Here is a 19,971-nt window from a genome sequence, read left to right as displayed (position 1 = left end):
CGCTCGAGCGGCTCTTGCGACCAGAAGCTTGCGATGGGGGCAGGGACAACGGGGACGGTGAGCGATCCTCCTGAGACGCCATTGTCACCCCTGCAGCCGCTTCTGCTCCTTCTTTATGTGGTGAGTGAGCCCCTCATTACCCCTCCCCCCCGCGACCGCCAGCCGCTTCTCCTGGCCGGCGTCGCGCCCGGCGCCATGACCGTCGCGTCCAGATGACGTCAGCGGTCGCGCTCCCACGTCAGACGCCGGTCTCTGCCCCCGGCTTCCCCTGCATGCAGGGGAAGGAACGGGCGCGCGCGCAGGGGGAGGGCGGCACAGGGAGGAACCTCCGAAGGGAGGACATCGGACCGTGCCCGCACGAACCCGGAGCCCGTATGAGGAAAACCCCGGGGACTGCGCTACCAGCTGCCGACGGCCAGCGTTGCAGGTAAGCCAGCCCTGCAATTTTTACACGCCGGGACGGCCCTGGGTCTTTCATCCTGACAGGCACCGCCGCTGTCAGAGGGATTCCTTTCCAGGACAGGAACCCAACTGAAGCGGGGGAGAGGTGCCGCCCCTTATGTTTCAGTAGGTTCCTGTCCTGGCGGGGCGGATCCCTCTCTCATGTGGTGCTGTCATGGGTGAAGGGAAAATAGCACCCCAGATCATCACAGAACCTCTGCCATGTTTTACGGTTGGGAGAAGGTAGTCTGGATGGAATGCTTCTTTCGGCTGTCTCCAAACGTACACTCGGCCGGAGGTCGGAAATAGGGTAAATGATGATTCATCTGAGACTATCACGTTTCCACTGCTCGAGAGACCTATTCTGGAGATTTCTACACCACTCTAAACGCATGGAAATATTTGTCATTGACAGCAGCGGTTTTCGAATTGCAGCTCTTCCGTGGAAACCAGATTTGTGCAGCTCCCGACGAACATTTTTCGTGGAAACTGGGTTCTGTAGGTGTTCATTGAGCTCAGCAGTGATTTTCGGAGCCGTGGTCTTGCGATCCTATCTCACAATTCGCTTTAGAGTCCGACGGTCTCTCTCAGTCAACTTCGACTTTCGGCCGGACCTGTGCTTTGCTGCGGACGTTTTTCCTTCTCTTTCAAACGCAGTCATTACTTTGGAGACAGTACCTCTTCTTGACACGCCAAGCATTCGGGCACTTTCTGTTACACTAGCGTCTGCCATACGAGCACCAACAATTTGGCCTCTTTGAAAATCCGAGAGGCCTGCCATTGGTATCAGGTTTTCATCAATGTTCTTACAATTCTGTAAAACAAACAGTTAATTTACATACACATATCACATAACACAAATAATCAACTATAAAACATTACCATATGTCACGGTTTGCATGTTTATAACATGTTCGAAGATTATGATGCCAAAACGTTAGGCGTTTCCATTATTTTGTCCAACCCCTGTATTTAAAACTTATTGAAAAGTTATTGCGATTGTTAAGAACTCCTTTGGCACCAGATTCTTCTACTATAGTGCATACACATTAACCATTTTCAAAAGCATCACAAATGTGCAATCCATACTTTTATGTGGGGAGATGCATTTACAGATGCTCCATACAAGGTCACTGCTCATGTTCAAAATTTCTTTAAGGTGGCAGAAAGTAAATAAAATCGGTACCCTAGAAGAGTCAATAGACCTGGACATCTAATGGTCTAAAGCCCCCTTCACACATAGCGAGATCGCTAGCGATATCACTAAAGCGTCACCGATTTTGTGACGCAACGGCGAGATCGGTAGCAATCTCGCTACCTGTGACACTCACCTCCAACCCGGCTCCCTGCTGGATATCGTCGATCGTGCGAGATCGGCCTGGTCCATTTCTCATCGCCGGCTTCCTGCTGGCGCAGACGAACGACTCCATGGACGCAGGCGGAAGACGTCACCCTCGATGCATCTGACAGGTAAGTATCGACCGCCGCTGCATCGCTAGTGAGATCTGCCTGTTTGGCAGCTCACTAGCGACCATTTAGCGATGCACCAGCAATCCTGACCGGGTCATATCGTTGTCGGGATCGCTGGTGCATCGCTAAATGTAACGGGGCCTTAAAACACAGCAAGAGTAACAATTAGGGTGAGCAGGAATACAATGCAGCTTTGTCAGGTTGACTATGATCAAACAAGCCAGACTCAAGGTAGCTGAACCGTATATAGCCAAGGGTCACTGCCCAGTGCCTAAAATGAGTAGGTAGATAGTGAATATATCATAAAAAAGCACTATCATCTCTCCAATAAGATCCAAACATGACCCTTCAGAATAGCAGCAGAGGGCCAAACGCCCAACCCTTTGCCAAATGAGCAGACGTGAGCCTTTGCAAACAAAGTAAAGCACCTCTAACTGCTAATGATCTGATGGATTCATTAAGGAGGATTTACCTTGATTGTAGTTGCTGTTGGTTGGGAAGAGTGACTGGGTAATATTTCTGTCATCATCAAAACTATACACAGCCAGAAAAAGTGAAAAAAAAAAACAAAAAAAGGTAGGCAAAAATATCTTCCAATTTCTTCCTATAAAATTAGTTTTAAAAAATATTTGACAACTTTCATGTCATAATAAAGCAAATATTTCTGTATTCACATAACTTACAGATGTAAAAGTTAGAATATATATAAGAAGGATGTTCTCAAAATAAAGGAAGGGGAAAAAAAAAAAGTTAAGTGACCCTCAATTCATGAGTCCCCCACACAGCTAAGAATTATGTCTGGAAAAATTACATGACTGTGGTCAGTTACCATAGTGAGTTAGCACTGTGGCCTAGGTATGCCGAAATAGCAGACAAGGTGTCTTTTATAAATCCATTTTTTTTTTTTTAAAGATCTCATAATTCACCCATAGCCTTTTTTTTTTTTATTATAAACACTTTCGTCAGCTTAAAAATCAAGGATAAATTTTGTCATTTGTCTTGAGAAACATTCAATGAAAAATATGAACCTGCTTGAGCAGAGTACACTAGGGACATTTGCAGATTGTGCATTTTGCTGTGCATTTTGCTGTTTGTAGGCCTTATTAAGTATCAACATTCGAACACAGACGTCTGAAAAAGTTAACCTACATGGGTTGTATAAGTATTTTCCACTTGTTTGTACCGTAAATCTGACAAATAATTTTCCATGAATACTTTTCTAGATATTGCCAAGTGCATGTCACAGATCGAGGCAGAAGATGATCATCAATTCTATGTTCTCCAGAGCAATGACCTATGCCTGATATATCTTTCAGGAGAAGGCTTATCTCTAGTGTAATGTCTCTAAGTGGTGGCAAATCCTATTAATTTTGGCATCTGCTGGTATGATCAAGGCACAAATTTTTTTCCTTAACTAAAAAAAGACACAGGATGTAAGAAAGCAAGATCATGGATGGCAGATGTGTGTCACCGAGGTGGTTGGCCTCAGTAATGTAGAGTCTGTACCAGTTACAGTTGGTTACTGAGAGAGTTTTAATTTGACTGGATTTTGGGTCTCTGATTTAAGAGCAACAAAAAGTCTGGGTGGGAAAGTTTGCTCCCAGTGTTAACAGGCCTAATAACAGCAGCTGGGTTAGCGCAGCAGAGTGGAGTTTGGGCTGAAGCTGAACAGAGATGTGTTTGTTTGGTCAATGCGTTTAATATTACTTCGGCAAATGGTCTCTGGAATACTGAGATTGTTAAGGCTGCTAAATTTACTTTGTTTCATTGTACCTGAAGAAAACACTGTTTGTTAGTCATTTGTACTGGAGAAAGGCAGTTTTCCTTTTGGAGCGGTGAAGTTTATGATGGACCATAAAATGTTATAGTGTTTTGATATAAAACCATGTGCATGTGTGTATCCACACTGCTACCAGAGAGCTGAAAATCCTACAAGGGTTAAACCTGAAGGTCAATAAAAGATTACACCAGTTGAAAGGTCAAGCAGGAGAGATCACTGGGATTATATATTTTCAAACTATTTTTTGCTGCCATGAGGCTGAATATACTGTAGCTCATGATTCAGACTAATTTTTAGGTGGTGAACAGCAGTTTGCAGCCAATTTTCAATCCAATGAGCTGGACATTTGCTTAGACCATATTCTGAGTTATGGCTTCCTGAAAGGAAAAGTGTATGGACTAGTCAGCAGTTTTAACAGGGTTGAAATAAGGATGAAAACTATTATTTCGGCTGACTCTACATATCCGAATGAAAATCTAAAAACTTCATTAAAAGAAAATAAAAATATATACTTCTGGTTTTAATCGCTTAACGATTGCCGATATACATTAAAACGGTGGTCGTTAAGGGGCCTTATTACTGCTTGCCGTTTTAAAAGGTGAGCGGGAATCAGTGTGTAGTACCACCCAGTAAATACCGCTGTCAATTGCGAGAGCAGTATTTAATTGGTTGCAAGGAGGTTACAAGGCCCCTTTTGTACCTATCAGACTCCCACAATGTGATTCATAGGTGATGACCCCAGGATACGGTGGCCTATGAGATCCAGCTATATGCTGGGTCTCAAAGGCTTAGTCATTGATTCAGTGACCGTCCCATGCACTGCAGTACACGAGTACTGCAGTGTATGAGACCAATAAGCAAACTAAAAATTATTCATGTCCCACAGTGAGACTAAGCAAGAAAAAAAAAGGTGAAAAAAGGAAAATACTTGTGTAAAAAAGTAACAAACACACAAAAAAATACACCAGTCACGAAAAGCCATTTCACCACTGAAAATTCAGCATTTTTGATCAAACAAAAAAAAAAAAAAGTCCTCTTAATTGGTATCGTCGGGTCTGGAATGACCCCACTGTATAAAAACCTGGCACATTATTTATTTCGTATAGCAAATGTTGTAAAAAAAAAAAAAAAAAAAAAAAATTATATATAATAATAATAATAATAATAATAATAATAATAATAATAATAATGCCAAAACGGTCACTTTTTCATCATACTGACTCACAAAAAAAGAGAATAAAAAGAAGTCATATAAAAAAAAGAAAATGGTAAAAAAGAAAATGGTATAAATGAAAATGCCAAACCATCCCGCCAAAAAAAACGAACAAAAGCCGTACAATGGCTCATTAAAAAAAAAAAAGTTACAGCTCTCAGAATATAGCGATGCAAAAACAAATTAATTTTTGTAAAATATTGTTTTTAGTGTGTAAAAATAGCAAAACATGAAAAAAAAAAAAAATAAATGTGGCATCTCTGTAATCGTACTGACCTGAAACAAATCAGTCTTATAATTTACACCGCACGGTGAATGGTACAAAAAACAAAAGTAACTGAAATGCTTGGTTTTGTTTCTTCATTCTGTGTCTCAAAAAATCTGAATATAAAAAGGGATAAAAAAGACGGTGTCCCAAAAATATTTGGAACTCGTCCCGCAGCTCACTAAGGCTTGGTTTCAGAACACCCGGAAGCTTCTTATGTGGCCATCACAGTCAGCTAAATTGAACCCCATAGAACATTTTTGGTGAGATTTGAAAGAAAACTGTGGCAGCACACAAACAAAAAAAAAAAAAACATGAGAGGCCGGCCCATTAGCCATGAGAAACTGGGCTAAAATTGATCAACTTTGCAGCCAGAACCTTGGGTCAGGCTATTCATCATGTTTGCAGCATGTCATATTCAACCACATTGGGGGCTCTACTAGGTATAAAAGGAAGATGAATAATTCTGAGGCTGCAAAAGTCATTAGAAATAGAATTTTGTGCTGAACTTGGAGAAACCACACGTTCTATCAGTTGTGTTGAGCTTTTTACATAGTTTCACTTGTTTACAGCAAACATTTTGTCTATTTTCTAATAAACCTACGATAATCTCCAATACGGGGGGTATGAATAATTTTGACTGCAACTGTAAGTAATAATAATCTTTATTTATATAGCGCCAACTTATTCCGCAGCGCTTTAGGGTATGTGCACATGCTGCGGATTCTGCTGCGTTTCCGCAGCGTTTTTGGCTCTGCAGAAACGCAGCAGATTTTGCTGCGTTGTACAGTACCTTTATTTCCTATGGAAATAAAAAAAGCTGTGCACATGCTGCGTTTTTTTCCGCGCGGTTTTGCTGCTGTTTACAATCCGCAGCATGTCAATTGTTTGGTGCAGAAACGCTGCGGTTTTACACCTCATCCATTATGAGGTGTAAAACCGCAGGGCAAAACCGCAGAAAAAACGCAGATAATCCGCAGATAAACCGCAGAAAAACCGCAGCACTTTGTCCTGCGGATTTCCTGCGGTTTTCTCTACAAAATCCGCAGACTAAAAACTACGTGTGCACATACCCTTACAGTTTGACAGTGTCAAAACACAAGTCATAAGTAACAACGTTAACAATACAATAATTAAAGCAAAATAAGACGACCCTGCCCGTGAGAGCTTACAATCTACAATGAGGTGGGGGAGATACAGAGTACAGGTGTGTATTTACAATGGTATATTTACAATGAAGGTCCAGCCATCTTGAGGGAGTGAGGGATGGATGGAGATAGTGAATGGGCTACACACGCACACTTACACATAGAATGTCTTTGCTTACTGAACGTGATACGCCGCTCTGAACAATTGTGTTTTGAGGGAGCGCCTGGGAGTATGCAAATTGTGGATAGTCCTGATTTCTTGGGGTAGAGCATTCCAGAGGATAGGAGCAGCACAGGAGAAGTCTTGGAGTCGGGAGTGGGAGGTACGGATTAGTGCAGAGGTTAGTCGAAAGTCGTTTGCAGAGCACAGCGGTCGGTTAGGCCGATGGACAGAAATGAGGGAGGAAAAGTAGGGGGTGCTGCACTGTGGAGAGCTTTGTGGGTGAGAACAAGTACTTTGAATTGGATCCTATAATGAATGGGCAGCCAATGTAAGGACTGGCGAAGAGCGGACGTGTCCGAGTACCGATTAGTCAGATAGAGGACCCTGGCTGCTGCAATAAGTATGGACTGGAGAGGGGATAGTCGAGTGACGGGGAGGCCAATTAATAGAGCGTTGCAGTAATCCAGGCGGGAGTGGATCAATGCTACAGTGAATGTTTTTGTTGTTTCCATGGTGAGAAAAGGGCGGATTCTAGAGATGTTCTTTAGGTGTAAGCAGCAAGAGCGGGCAAGAGATTGTATATGAGATGTGAAGGAGAGAATGGTGTCAAACATAACACCCAGACAGCGCGCCTGCTGCCGGGGTGTTATTGTGGTACCACCCACGGAGCGGAAAATGTCAGATTTAGGGAGGGCAGTAGACGACGGGAACAGAAGAAGTTCAGTTTTGGAGAGGTTGAGTTTCAGATAGAGAACAGACATGATGTTGGAGACTGCGGACAGACAGTCACTGGCGTTCTGTAGTACAGCGGGGGTAAGGTCGGGGGTAGACGTATATAGTTGTGTGTCATCAGCATAAAGATGGTACTGAAAGCCAAATCTGCTGATGGTCTGTCCAATTGGGGCCGTGTAGAGAGAGAAAAGAGGGGGGCCAAGGACTGAGCCCTGAGGTACCCCGACAGCAAGAGGAAGTGGAGATGACGTGGAGCCAGAGAACAAAACACTGAAGGAGCGGTCAGAGAGATGGGAAGAGAACCAGGAGAGAGCAGTGTCCTTAATGCCTAGTGACTGGAGCCTAGAGAGTAGGAGATGGTGGTCAACAGTGTCAAAAGCTGCAGATAGGTCAAGAAGAATGAGCAGAGTGTGGTCACCATTACATTTTGCTGTCAGAAGGTCATTGGTCACTTTGATGAGTGCAGTTTCAGTCGAATGTAGGGGTGGAAGCCGGACTGCGAAGGGTCTAGAAGGGAGTGAGTGGAGAGGTAACGGGTAAGGCGGGAGTAAACTAGGCGCTCCAAAAGTTTAGAGATGAAGGGGAGATTGGAGACTGGTCTGCAGTTGTTTGTCCAGGATGGGTCGAGATCGGGTTTCTTTAGTAATGGAGTAACGATGGCGTGTTTGAAGGAGGATGGGAAAATGCCTGAGGAGAGGGAGACATTAAAGATTGTAGTTAGGTGGGTTGTGACGACTGGAGAGACTGGAGGAGATGTGAGGGAATGGGGTCGGTAGTGCATGTAGTCGGATGAGAAGAATAGAGGCGTCTGGAGACTTCTTCTGTGATGGGATCAAATGTAGAAAGTGAGCCAGGGGAGATGCAGGAAGGGATGGGAGTCACAGCACTTGGTGGTTGGGAGCAGATTTCCTGATGGATATTATCTATTTTTTCTGTAAAGTGGGAGGCCAGGTCATCAGCACAAATGTCTGCGATAGGGCCTTGTGCTTTTGGCCTGAGGAGGGAGTGAAAAGTGTCACAAAGTTTCTTGGGGTTGTTGGCTAGTGAGGAGATCAGGGTGGTGAAGTAGGTCTGTTTGGCGAGATGAAGGGCAGCGTTATAGGTTCTTAACATAAATTTGAAGTGGATGAAGTCTTCTGGTGTGCGGGTTTTTCTTCATAGGCGTTCAGCACTCCTAGAGCATCGATGGAGAAGTTGAGTTTGCAATGTGAGCCAGGGCTGTTTTACTCTGTGCTTGGAGGTTCTGAGGGTGAGGGGAGGAGCTACTTGGTCAAGGGTGCTTCTAACCAGATTAGGACAGGAAAAAGAGGAGATTGGGGACAGTGATGAGTGTAAGGAATCTGAAAGTGTCTTAGGGTTAATGGCTAGTATTAGTACATATTGAAAATAAAGTCTTAATGAAAAAGGTGATTTTTTTTCCTTTCAATGTGGAAGGTAAAGTCTTGCCGCAGCAGATCCGTAATTGTGAAGAGAAAAGCTCCATGGGCAAATGGACCTTACGGGATTGTTTCAGGAGCTTACAGAAAATCTTATAACCCAACAAACAGGTGTTTTCTATTGGTTTTTATTTTTGCTTTGTCATTTCTGCACTTACCATATATACTCGAATATAAGCCGAGATTTTCAGCCCATTTTTTTGGGCTGAAAGTCCCCCTCTCGGCTTATATTCGAGTCATATACACCGGGGGGGTCGGAGGGGGAGGGGGGGCGGGGGCGTCAGGTCATACTTACCCGTCCTGACGCTGTCTCTTGAGCCCCCAGCTTCTCCGCGCTCTCTCTTCCTGCATTCAGCGGTCACATGGTACCGCTCATTAAAACTCATGAATATGCGCATATTCACGAGTTTTAATGAGCGGTATCACATGACCGCTGAACGCAGGAAGAGAGAGCGCGGAGAAGCTGGGGGCTCAAGAGACAGCGTCAGGACGGGTAAGTATAGCGATACTCACCTGTCCTGCGTCCATGGCTGCTTGCTGCTGTCTGTCATCGGTCAGTGACTTCAGACAGCAGAGGGCACGGTGACGTGATTAGTGCGCGCCGCGCCTCCTGCAGTCTGAACGTCACTGACCGATGACGTGGCAGATAGCGGTGAGCAGCCATGGACGCAGGACAGGTGAGTATCTGACACCCAGCTACGGAGAGGTGAGTATGTCATTTTTTTTATTTTTACATGCAGCAGCACATGGGGGAATAATCTAAGGAGCTTCTCATGGGGTCAGCATATGGGGGAATAATCTATGGAGCTTCTTATGGGGACACCATATGGGGGAATAATCTATGGAGCATTTCCCACCCTAGGCTTATACTCGAGTCAATAAGTTTTCCCAGTTTTTTGTGGCAAAATTAGGGGGGTCGGCTTATACTCGGGTCGGCTTATACTCGAGTATATACGGTAGCTTCCATTTAAGGATGAATATTGGAAATTGTGAGGGATGAAGTAAAAGTGTCTTCCCTCCTGCAATGTGCCCCCACCCTTAGGATTCCACAGGATCATTTTTTTTGTTAATTAAAAAGAGCCAAGAAGAAACTCTTAAGCTATTAACACAAGGGTGCAAACTGTTTTTGCAACTGCAGCCAGCTGGCTCTTTTGTCTGACTGAATCACATGGAGCCCCCGTGGTACAAGTCACAGCAGGCTCTGAGGTATTGAATCTGGAAAATAACACAATGCAATATGTCTGAGACTAGCCAAGCACATAATCATAATCGGCATTCCTTTCCCCACCACACATTATTTAGCCACCTCCAGAAACTTGCATTATGAGTTATAAAACATAGCTAACAGGAATTACATAGGGTAGGCATATTTGGTCTCTGTGCACAGATAAAATCCAGCAGAACCCAGTAGCGGCACAACCAACCCATTTAAAGCTTTGGGCGCAAAGTTATGGGTCATTCACGATTCTGGATAGGAAATCTTATTTTCAGACATGGGAGGAGGGAGGCAGTCCAACCCAGGGATGGCAGCAGAGTGTGGGAGGGAACAGCCTAGGAGATACAAGGCAGTCACTCATTTTGGACTTAGTTTTTCTAATGGCAGGAGGATACGTTAGCTGACGCAGCCAGGAAAGCCTGTAACTAAGATTTGGACCTGTGATCCGTCAGCGCCTCCCTGTAGTCACATGCTACCTAACATGATAGGTATACCCTATCCTTGTATTACATTTGTGACCATATACCTGTATATTGTTCTTGTAAATAAATACCTGTATATTTCTAGTGCCCCTTTTCGGCTTTTAAATCTAAAATTAATCTTGGGCTACTCTTATCTCGATTCATGAATCTCCACATCCGCAAGCTGGTGGCAGACTACCGTATTGTTTTAGTGAGGAACTCTGGCAGTGACGGCTGGGAGGTTTAAATATATATCTCCAGCCTGGACTGGTGATATATATCCCCCCTCACTGGGAGCGCCTCACTAACTCGTACCTATAAGGGAAGCCTTTCCGGTGACTATTTGCCCTCGGTGCAGTTCCCTGACTGACCTGGAGCAAGTGGTGGCGCCAAAGAGCCTATCCCTGCGGGTCCTTCTCTCCCCTCCTCTGTGAGATCCCTCACCAAAATCATTTAGGTTTTTGACCTATGGTGATAAAACAATGTATTAAACCCAGAGTAGTGGGATTAAGATGTCTTTCCTGTTTTGCATCTGAAATTTTTAACATGGGATATTTTTCTTTAAGCTTTGGAAAACAGATGTTATATTTTAAATCTAGATTTCCAACAGCACCATACTTGGCCACATAAATCTAAACTGATTGCATTGCCAGATGATGCAGATAACAGGAATCTGTCAAACTGCCCAGCTTCAAGTAATAACAGAAAGCCTATGATGTGAGGAGCAGGCTTCCAATGCACATGGGAGCGATCCGTTATCTACAGAAAACAAAAAATCGTTGTCGGGATCGCTGGTGCATCGCCAAGTATAACGGTACCCTAACTCTAAACTAGTAACCACGTGTTGTGTAATAGCTATAGTGTGCATGCTTACTGAACCCTTTCACTGTATCATCCCTAGTCATGCCACGTGCCTGTCAAGCAAATTTGTCAACCACCCCTCCTCCCCTCTGAACACAAAAAATATTAACTGTAATGTTCTCTTAATGATAATTGCTTTTTTTGGGGGGGTTTTTTTTTTTTGGGTGGGGGGTGGATTAAAAAATACTCCACTTTTAAATCAGGCAACTGGTAAACTCACAATAGGCAAACACCTACTCTTTCAGCTTTGTAGTGTAGACTAGGCAGAATCACCAGAGTAACCTCATTATTATTACAATGCAAGTAATTTACACACAGACTGCAGCTCTGCTGTACTGCAAGAGGTCAAAATAAAACCGAAAAGCAAAACTATGCACAAAGGTAAAACTTGGTCTACAGCCCCTCTCCCACTTCTTGAAAAGGGAGGGTTAGAACCCTATCTTTTAAAAAGCACACATTGCTAACACTGCCTATCGAGACAAAACACAACCTGCAAGTTTGTGTCTCAAATACAGCTGCCCCAAAGAGAGAGGAAACAAAAAAAAGTAGGCTTTTTACAGTAAACCTGGCATAAAACAGCTGTCACCTGTGTTGCATCTGATCAAGGATATGAATCCACAATGACACAACCATCAAACTCTGAGGTGGAGTGGTCAGATTGGCCTGTGTCAACACATATGGACAACGGGTAAATGGCCCAAGCACTGAACAAGATCTGTCTGTATTCCCATTACGAAGAAGGGAGATGCTACCAATTGTGGAAACCATCGGACTATTGCGCTCATACCTCTTGCTAGCAAAATACTACTGAAGATGAAGATCCTAAAAGTCAGTTACAGCCTTACTTTGCCAAAGAGCTGGCAGAGGAACAAGCAGGATTCAGAAAAGGCAGAGGAACAAGAGGTGTAAATGCTAACATTAGCTGGATAATGGAAAAGGCCAAATAATTCCACAAGGAGATATATTTTGCTTGATTGACTACAACAAAATCTTCTAATGTGTTGACCACCAGAAAATTTGGAATACTATGAAGGATATGGGTGTGCAGAACTATCTGATCAGCCTCATTACAAACCTTTACATCGAGTAAGAAGCAACAGACCGAACAGTGCACGGTCACACGGCATGGTTCAAAGCAGAGCAAGGCGTAAGACAAGGCTGTACCCTGTCACCATTTCTCTTCAATTTGTATGCACAACTTTTTTCAGGAAAGCTGGACTTGCCGAAAAAGAAGAAGGAATCAAAATTGCTGGACGAATTATCAAGAATCTTAAATATGTACACAATACAACATTGATAGCAACACGCATAGATGGAATAAAGGACTTATGGAGTCTGAAGAGGGAAAGCTCGAACACAGGACTGGTACTCGACACAAAGAAGACAAAGATATTGACTACTGCCAGGTAAGACGGAACACTTTTGAGATGGAAGGCAACAAATCGGAAGTTGAAAAGGACTTAAACCTAGTCGGATCGATAACTCAAGATGCACCGACGATACCGGAAGTCAATAGAATAGCTATGGTCAAATCAACAATGACGTCACTGGACAAGGTGTTCAAATCAAGAAACATTTCACTGGAGACAAAGGAATGGCTCGTACATAGTCTGATCTTTTCTGTAATATGTGGATGCCAAATCTGGACTATTAAGAAACAAAACAGAAGAAGAATCAATGCATTCGAAATGTGGTGCTGGTTTAGGATGTTATGAATACCATGGATGTAAAGAAGAACAAACAAATCAATTTTGGAAAAAATCAAGCCAGACATGTCACTTTAAGCAAGGGTCACCAATTCATGACTTAACTACTTTGGACACATTATACAAAGAGAGCAATCACACGAGACGGACATCATTGTTGGACATATAGAAGGAACAAGGCCAACAACTCGAAGGCTTGATACTATCAAGATAACGGTGGAGGAGACCCTGTTGGACCTTCCCAGGTTTGCACTTCTGTGAAGTCGCCATGGCTTGAGAGAAATATATTATATATACACACACACACACACACACAAACCATAAAGGTTTGGCGTCACTGCAAGTGCTACGTATTTGCAGGATTTCGCTGCCAGGTCAATTTAACCATACTGCAAACCTCAATATTATCAATATAAAGAAAAGATAAAGGAATTGTGACTTTTTTTGTTTAACCATTATATGGTACAATGATTGGAATTATTCCACACTACAACTGGCTCTTCTCAGAAAATTAGGAACCACATAAAGTGCAAAATTTGCACCAATGGTTAAGGGGTTAAAGACCATCATATTTAGTGTGTGTAAAAAGTGGATCAAATCCATGATCACTTCCGTTTTATGTCCTGTATAAGAATATCTGTTATTCCAATCCAGCTTGGTTGCATCTGAAAGCAGAAGTGAATTTTTATAGACAGGCGACAATACAAGGGATAGTCCTGACTCAACAATTAATAGTATATTCATTTTATGATTAGGAATCGAATAAAAGCTTCTACTAAAAGACAACTTTTCTGACTATACGTTAGCTTTTCTGGCAGAAACTATAATAATCTTTTATTACTAAAGCATTGCTAGGTGCGGATTGCCCTAGGAGGCACAGTGTGCCCCCAGTCTCTCCCACCCTCTCAGAGCCTGAAACGTTCTCTAAGATTATAGGGTGTTTGTGATGCTGGTGCGATCTAGCTAAGCTGACAATCTAGGTATTAAGACTGTGAGCAAGGCTTTACAGCAGGACTTGGGCACAAAACAGCTGTAATGTGGTATTATCACACCAGAGGTCATGTTACATTTAATTATAGTAACAGGCACAGCTCCCCAATATCCCAGAAAGTCAGCACAGCGACATGCCAGGAGCCGGCACAGCGGTGTCTCATTTCATATTGTGCGTGAAGCTGAGCCAAGATTCCCTGCACAGTAAACTGTACTATAATGTAATGCCTGTGAAAGCACATTTTCGTCTACTACGCCATAATTAAAGGGGACCTGCCACCAAGTCAAAAGTGGACAGTTTTTGCTTTTTTTTTTTTTCTCTCTTCTTCATTCTCGTTGTCCCCTTGAATATTTGGCTTTTTTCTTTTTTCCTTTTTTTATTTAGTGCTAATTGTTTCATTCCTTAACAAGGGGGCGTGGCTCAAAAGATTCTCTGGGGACGGGTCTTCAGGCTGCTCTGATTACTTTGTGAGCACCACCCCTTGACAAAGACCAGAGGAAAAACGGCAGTAGATGAAAAAGGCCCATATCTCTGAAAGCTTATGGCAGGTTTAAAAAAAAAAAAAAAAGTCAGAATCAGCTAGTAAAAAGAAGAGCAAAAACTGGCCACTTTTGATCTGGTGACAGGTTGTCTTTCAATCTATCCACAGGCAGGTGCAAAAAAAAGTCATGTCTGGGTCCTGCTCTGCCCCAGACTATTGAAGGGCAAACCTTCCTGCAGTGGGATGGCTTTTAAAACTTTTTTTGATCAAAATAGTGGTGTCAACCAAGTACCCTACATTACTATTACTTTTTATTTACTGCACAGGTATTTGCTCATTTTGTTTTTATTCAAGGTTATGTTTGTCAAAATTTTTATTCTGAATCCCTAACTATTTAGTGCCATAATCTAAACAATTTTCTAATATACTTGCATTAAAAATTTCCTAACGCTCCCCAAGTACACCAACTGCTTTTCTATTTTACCCCTACTTCCTTTCTGATGATGCCTCATTTGAGAATCCCCAAGCGCATGCTGAGATAGAGTCATTGTGGGGGGGGGGTTGGGCACAGGCGGTGGTAACTGCCACACCCCCAGCCCCTTCCTGAAATGTAGTGTCATCAGTCACATTCATTTCAGGGACTGGGCTAGTTCCTGCTCTGTGCACTGTGCGATATATCACAAAGTGTGCTCTGTTGTAGGCTCAGATCAGTAGTAACAAGCCGGCAACAGAGCGTTGTCAGAATATCCGATGCGCAGAGTCCAGTGACATCACCTGTCGGGTGCGGCGCTGGTTGCGGCACGCAGGGTATTGTCACACTGCTCTGTTACCAGCTACTGATCTGAGCCGACAACAGAGCATGCCGCTGTCATTGTGTGCAGCGTGCAAGGACACAGCATGGACTAGCCCAGTCCCCACAAACGGGATTCTCAAACACTTCATCTGAAAGGAAGTAGGGAACAAGAATAATAGAAAAGTAGTGAGATCGTGTAGTTAGGGAAGGATTGGGAATATTTAGTGCTAGTATATTAGAATTCAGTTTATATTATGGCTCTAAATATATAGGGATATAGAATGAAATTTACTTTGACTTTGGACCACCCTTTAGTGGACACAGTGTTTATGTGCACCTACACATTTCACTTACACCACCATGTGTTCCGGCTCATTTCTTTGGTTTTGTCTTTAAAAAGAACCTGTGAATTAACAGTAGCGTTCTCAACATGTCCTTGTGTAAACTATGGGGTTCTGTTTAAAAATAAAGCTATAATTGTGCACACATTCTATGCTAAAATGTCACTTAAGAGTCATGTAGGCAGTGCCTGTAAGGTCCAAGAGTCATCCTAAACTATCTCAGGCTACATCTGGCACATGCCCAGTGCAGTGGGGCGTACTAGCTACACATGCGCAATGTGCCTGTGCCAGGTAATGTGGCTCCAGTAAGAGCACACGCAGTCTTTACTGTACCTGCGTATGCCATGTTATACATTTTTAGTCATTTACTTTGGCTGTGTCCTATGTGTCTGCTGGTGCGCAAACAATCACAAGGATGTGGCGGCGCCCTCCTAATATGCAAACACTGAATATTTAAAGAGATTCTGTCACGAAGATGCAAAGTCCGTAAGCCAAGGCGATCTGCTAAGGAAACGAGCTTCTCGTACAGATGCCAATCGTCTAAATAGTCTTGGCCTTGTGGGCAAGATCAGCACAAAAATGCAATAGGACTTCTGTGATGGTGACATCATTTGCATAAATAAAAAAAAAAATTAAAATAAGTTTGGGAGCTTAAAAGAGAAAGTGTCATCAGAAAAAAAAAATAACTGTTTAAATCATGTGTGTGAAATGGCGATGTATTTTTGTTTCTTCCATATTACAATCTATATTAAAAATAATAAGAAGTCTCACAGTTTTCACACTGGCCACCGGTGCTAATTTTCGCTCGTATTTTCTGATCTTTATTGTTGCTAATGGACAATTAGCTCCAATGGTCAGTTTTTTTTTGTTTTTTTTACACAGATTGAGATATATATAATAAAAATTACCAAAAAAGGTATTAAAAAATCCTACTTTTTTTTAGTAAGAAAAGAAAATGCTGTATCATATTCTATATATATATATATATATATAAAAAAAAAAAATACATGTAACAAAAACCTGCTTTAAACAATAGGTCATTTCTTATGACAAGCGCTCTAATTCTATACTGTACCTTCATGTGTATGATTTTATATGGTGCCAAACAAGTTTATCATTTTTTAATTTCTAAGGAATCCGCAAGAAAAAGAAAATTGTGCTTTGAAATATAATGGAACCATTTTTTTTTTTCTAGGGAACATCGCTTTATCTTTATAGAAAATAATAGTCCCGGGTCCTGTAATACCTACCCAAACTCTGTGCCGTAGATGTTTGGGTTAATTGCTGGCACAGCAGTGTTGTTAATTAGACAGATAAGATACCTTGGGAAGCAGGAGCGTTAACAAATAAGGACATCCCTGGTAACCAGAGCTTACACAAATCGCTTGCAAAAGTTCCCGATTCACCCGATGAATACCTCAATACTAACAAACCCTTGTGATTGTACTCACCGCGCTTCACTGGACTTCACGGAATCTCCTAGACATACAAAGTTCTCGATGTATCCAGCGCTGCAGTTGATCTTGGTCCAGTCTGGTTTACAAACATCCAGAAAGTGAGGCCTCAGGCGCCCTATGGTGTACTTGGCGATGTCGGTCAGCGACTGGCTTACTGCAGCTCCAAAGATGAACGTGCCAATGGCTTTGTAAATCGTTGCTACATAGTGATTTCTGACAAAGCCGTTAGACTGAAGGCACTTATAAAACACAGACAGGGCTTCCCCTAAAATGATCTGTAGAGAAGAAAAGGACACCGGTTAATACAATGGTCAGCGACTTCATGGACTACAGGAAATCACCTACAGATTTTCACAGTTCTATAGATACCAATTTGGCCCTTGTATTGTACATATATAGGACTTTGTAAATATATATCGCACATTCATTAAGGGGATTCTCCACTAATTGAAAAAAAAAAAAAAAGGAAGCGGATTAAAATATAGGGGAAAAAAAGCCAAAATACCTTTAGCAAATCACTCTCGTTTTGCATATAGAGAAAATACCTAAACAAAAGAATACAGCAGCATTTGTAAGCAGTAAGATTGGAAAATATTGAATATATGAAATTTGAACTGAATTACTGCTATGTAGAATATACTTATAAAAATGAAGATACTTTGTGCATAAATTGTCTGGAGTGCTGCTGTATTCCCTTGCTGGTATATTATACAGTCAAAGCAGCTCGCACCTGTTCACAGGCACTGATCAGCTCTTTGTATACTATTGGAGCTGTTGGCAGCCTTCTTTTCTGACTGTGCACTCCTCCCTTCAGCATAAAGCTGTTTTTAATTGATGATGGATCCTACCTGCCCTTTAAATTTGCAGGCTTTTCACCCGGGAGAAGCATGTTTGATAATTATTAGTGTTAGGGTCCTGTCAAAGAAAGGTCACCTTGCTGTGGTTGATGGGCACACATGAATTGGCAATTTATGCACTAAGTACCGTATCTTCATTTTTATAAGCATATTCTATATAGCAGTAATGCAGTTCAAATTTCATATATTCAATGTTTGCATATATCTTCACTCTTACAGAGTGCGGCTACATTCTCTAGTTTGTATATTATGCAGTCATGGCAGCTTGCACCTGTTCATATGTCTTTTATCCTGTTCAGAAGTGCTGGTCATTTTTTTAAGAGATAATCCCTGTAGTAGATTGAAAGGTTTACCATCTGTCCAAGAACGTTAAAAGGACAGGTGCCTGAGAGCATGTGCAGTAGGAAGCTGGAACTCCTTTCATGTGTACGAAGAGGTGTTTCCAGTGAATATTCAGAAAGTTTACTGAAGATACAAGAAGTGCTGAGGTAAGAAGAAGCTGCTCACACTGTTGTCCATGTTTAGCTGATCTAATACTGGAGATACCAGGGGTACTAAAGTAATTAGAGGCCACTCACTCACACATCCACCCGGTCTATCAGATCTAATACTGGAGATAACATGGAGTACTGAGATAAAAAGAGGCTGCTCAAACTGCTGTCCACCCTGTCTATCTGATCTAATAGTGGAGATACCATAAGTGCTGAGGTAAGAGGCTGCTCACAATGCTGTACACCCTGCCTATCTCATCTAATACTGGAGATACCATAGTGCTGAGGTAAGAAGAGGCTGCTCACACTGCTGTCCACACTGTTCATCTTATCCAATACTAGAAATACAAGAAGTGCTGAGGTAAGAGGCTGCTCACACAGTTGTCCATGGTCTATCTGATCTAATACTGAAGATACCACGATGCTAAGGTAGGAAGAGGCTGCTCACACTGCTGTCCACCATGTCTACCTAGCTGATCTAATACACACTGCTGCCCTGTATTTTGTGAATACTAAGAAGGTGTTGTGACCTGTAGATAATCTATGCCATGTCATGCTAAGCTATCTTGAGCAGTATAGGTACCTACTGCACCTGCTCAGAGTTTCCTTTTGCCAGTGAACTCCTCTAACACGGAGATTGTATTAATCACAAGGAACCAAAAAAACAAAAGCCAAAATATAGAAATGTGTAATATACTTGAAGGACCGAAATTACTCATTAATGTAAACTGTATGTATATTGCATGTATTGGAAACCCCTCCCTCCCCCCCACACACACACAAAAAAAATATAATTCGTTTATCAGTGAAGATAAATGATAAGGATTGCAACAAGAAATAAAGTCACAGTAAAATTCATTTCATACAACAGTAGACAGGAGAAGATTACTGGGTGATAAAATATATGTATATGGAAATTTGTAAGATTAGAGATTCTTGTGTATTTGAATGTGGTTTTTTAATCGGAGGAGCCATCTCTGCTCTGTCTTCTGATGTAAAAAGTATTGTACAGTTCTATGCAAAAAAAAAAAAAAAAGAAGAAGTGCTAGAAAATGAGATTATTGACTGAGTCATAAAAGGAACATCACTGTATAGGTTTCGATTATATTAAAAATGTGATTGTGACCAACAGAATGTCTCACAAGAGAAGGATGTCATCAGTGACTCTTTATAGAGAACTTTCATTAAACTTTAATTTATTAGGTTCTTTCCAAGATAATAATGCGGTGGGCCACACGCCTAGTTTGTACCCTTTAGTTTACCTGTTTATAGCAAATAAAGTTCTAAACACTCACACTAATTGACTATGACACATTAAAGGGGTCAGTGTTCATTTTATAAAAACAAAAACCACCTATCAGAGGTTTACGGTTCTCTGCACCTACCATATGCTGCCCCAAACATTGATTCAGGTGGTTTCCAGGATGATCAAGTGATCGCTGCAGGACCAGGACTCGTCACCCCTTCCAAACAGCAGATTTTGCCTGCAGTCGGATAGGCTTTTTCTCTTAGGGAACCATTGCAGGGGCAAAAGTAGAAGAACATGGTGTCCATTCATATGAGTATAAGTCTGAGTCATACAAGGACCATGCATGTCCAGCTAATCGTCTCTCTGATGGCTCATAGATGGGGGATTTGAGAAGCGTATGTCATATAGACAAATAATCT

At 42.2% G+C, this 19,971-nt stretch overlaps 1 protein-coding gene across 3 annotated transcripts in view; it reads right to left on the bottom strand.

Annotated features, from left to right (window-relative positions):
* PLPP1 (phospholipid phosphatase 1) overlaps positions 1-19,971 on the bottom strand; it is a 140,442-nt gene that overhangs the window by 32,804 nt on the left and 87,667 nt on the right. For all 3 annotated transcript variants that reach the window (XM_073559937.1, XM_073559938.1, XM_073559939.1), the window contains exon 3: positions 16,950-17,230. In XM_073559937.1, coding sequence (XP_073416038.1) covers positions 16,950-17,230 — 281 coding nt within the window. The remainder of the gene's footprint in view (positions 1-16,949; positions 17,231-19,971) is intronic.

The sequence above is a fragment of the Dendrobates tinctorius genome, unplaced genomic scaffold (assembly GCF_039654945.1).
Source record: "Dendrobates tinctorius isolate UK_male_01 unplaced genomic scaffold, ASM3965494v1 ptg000285l, whole genome shotgun sequence".
In the NCBI taxonomy this organism is placed as follows: Eukaryota; Metazoa; Chordata; class Amphibia; order Anura; family Dendrobatidae; genus Dendrobates; species Dendrobates tinctorius.
Note: the sequence above shows the minus strand (reverse complement) of the source record. Positions and strands in the feature narration are given on the sequence as shown.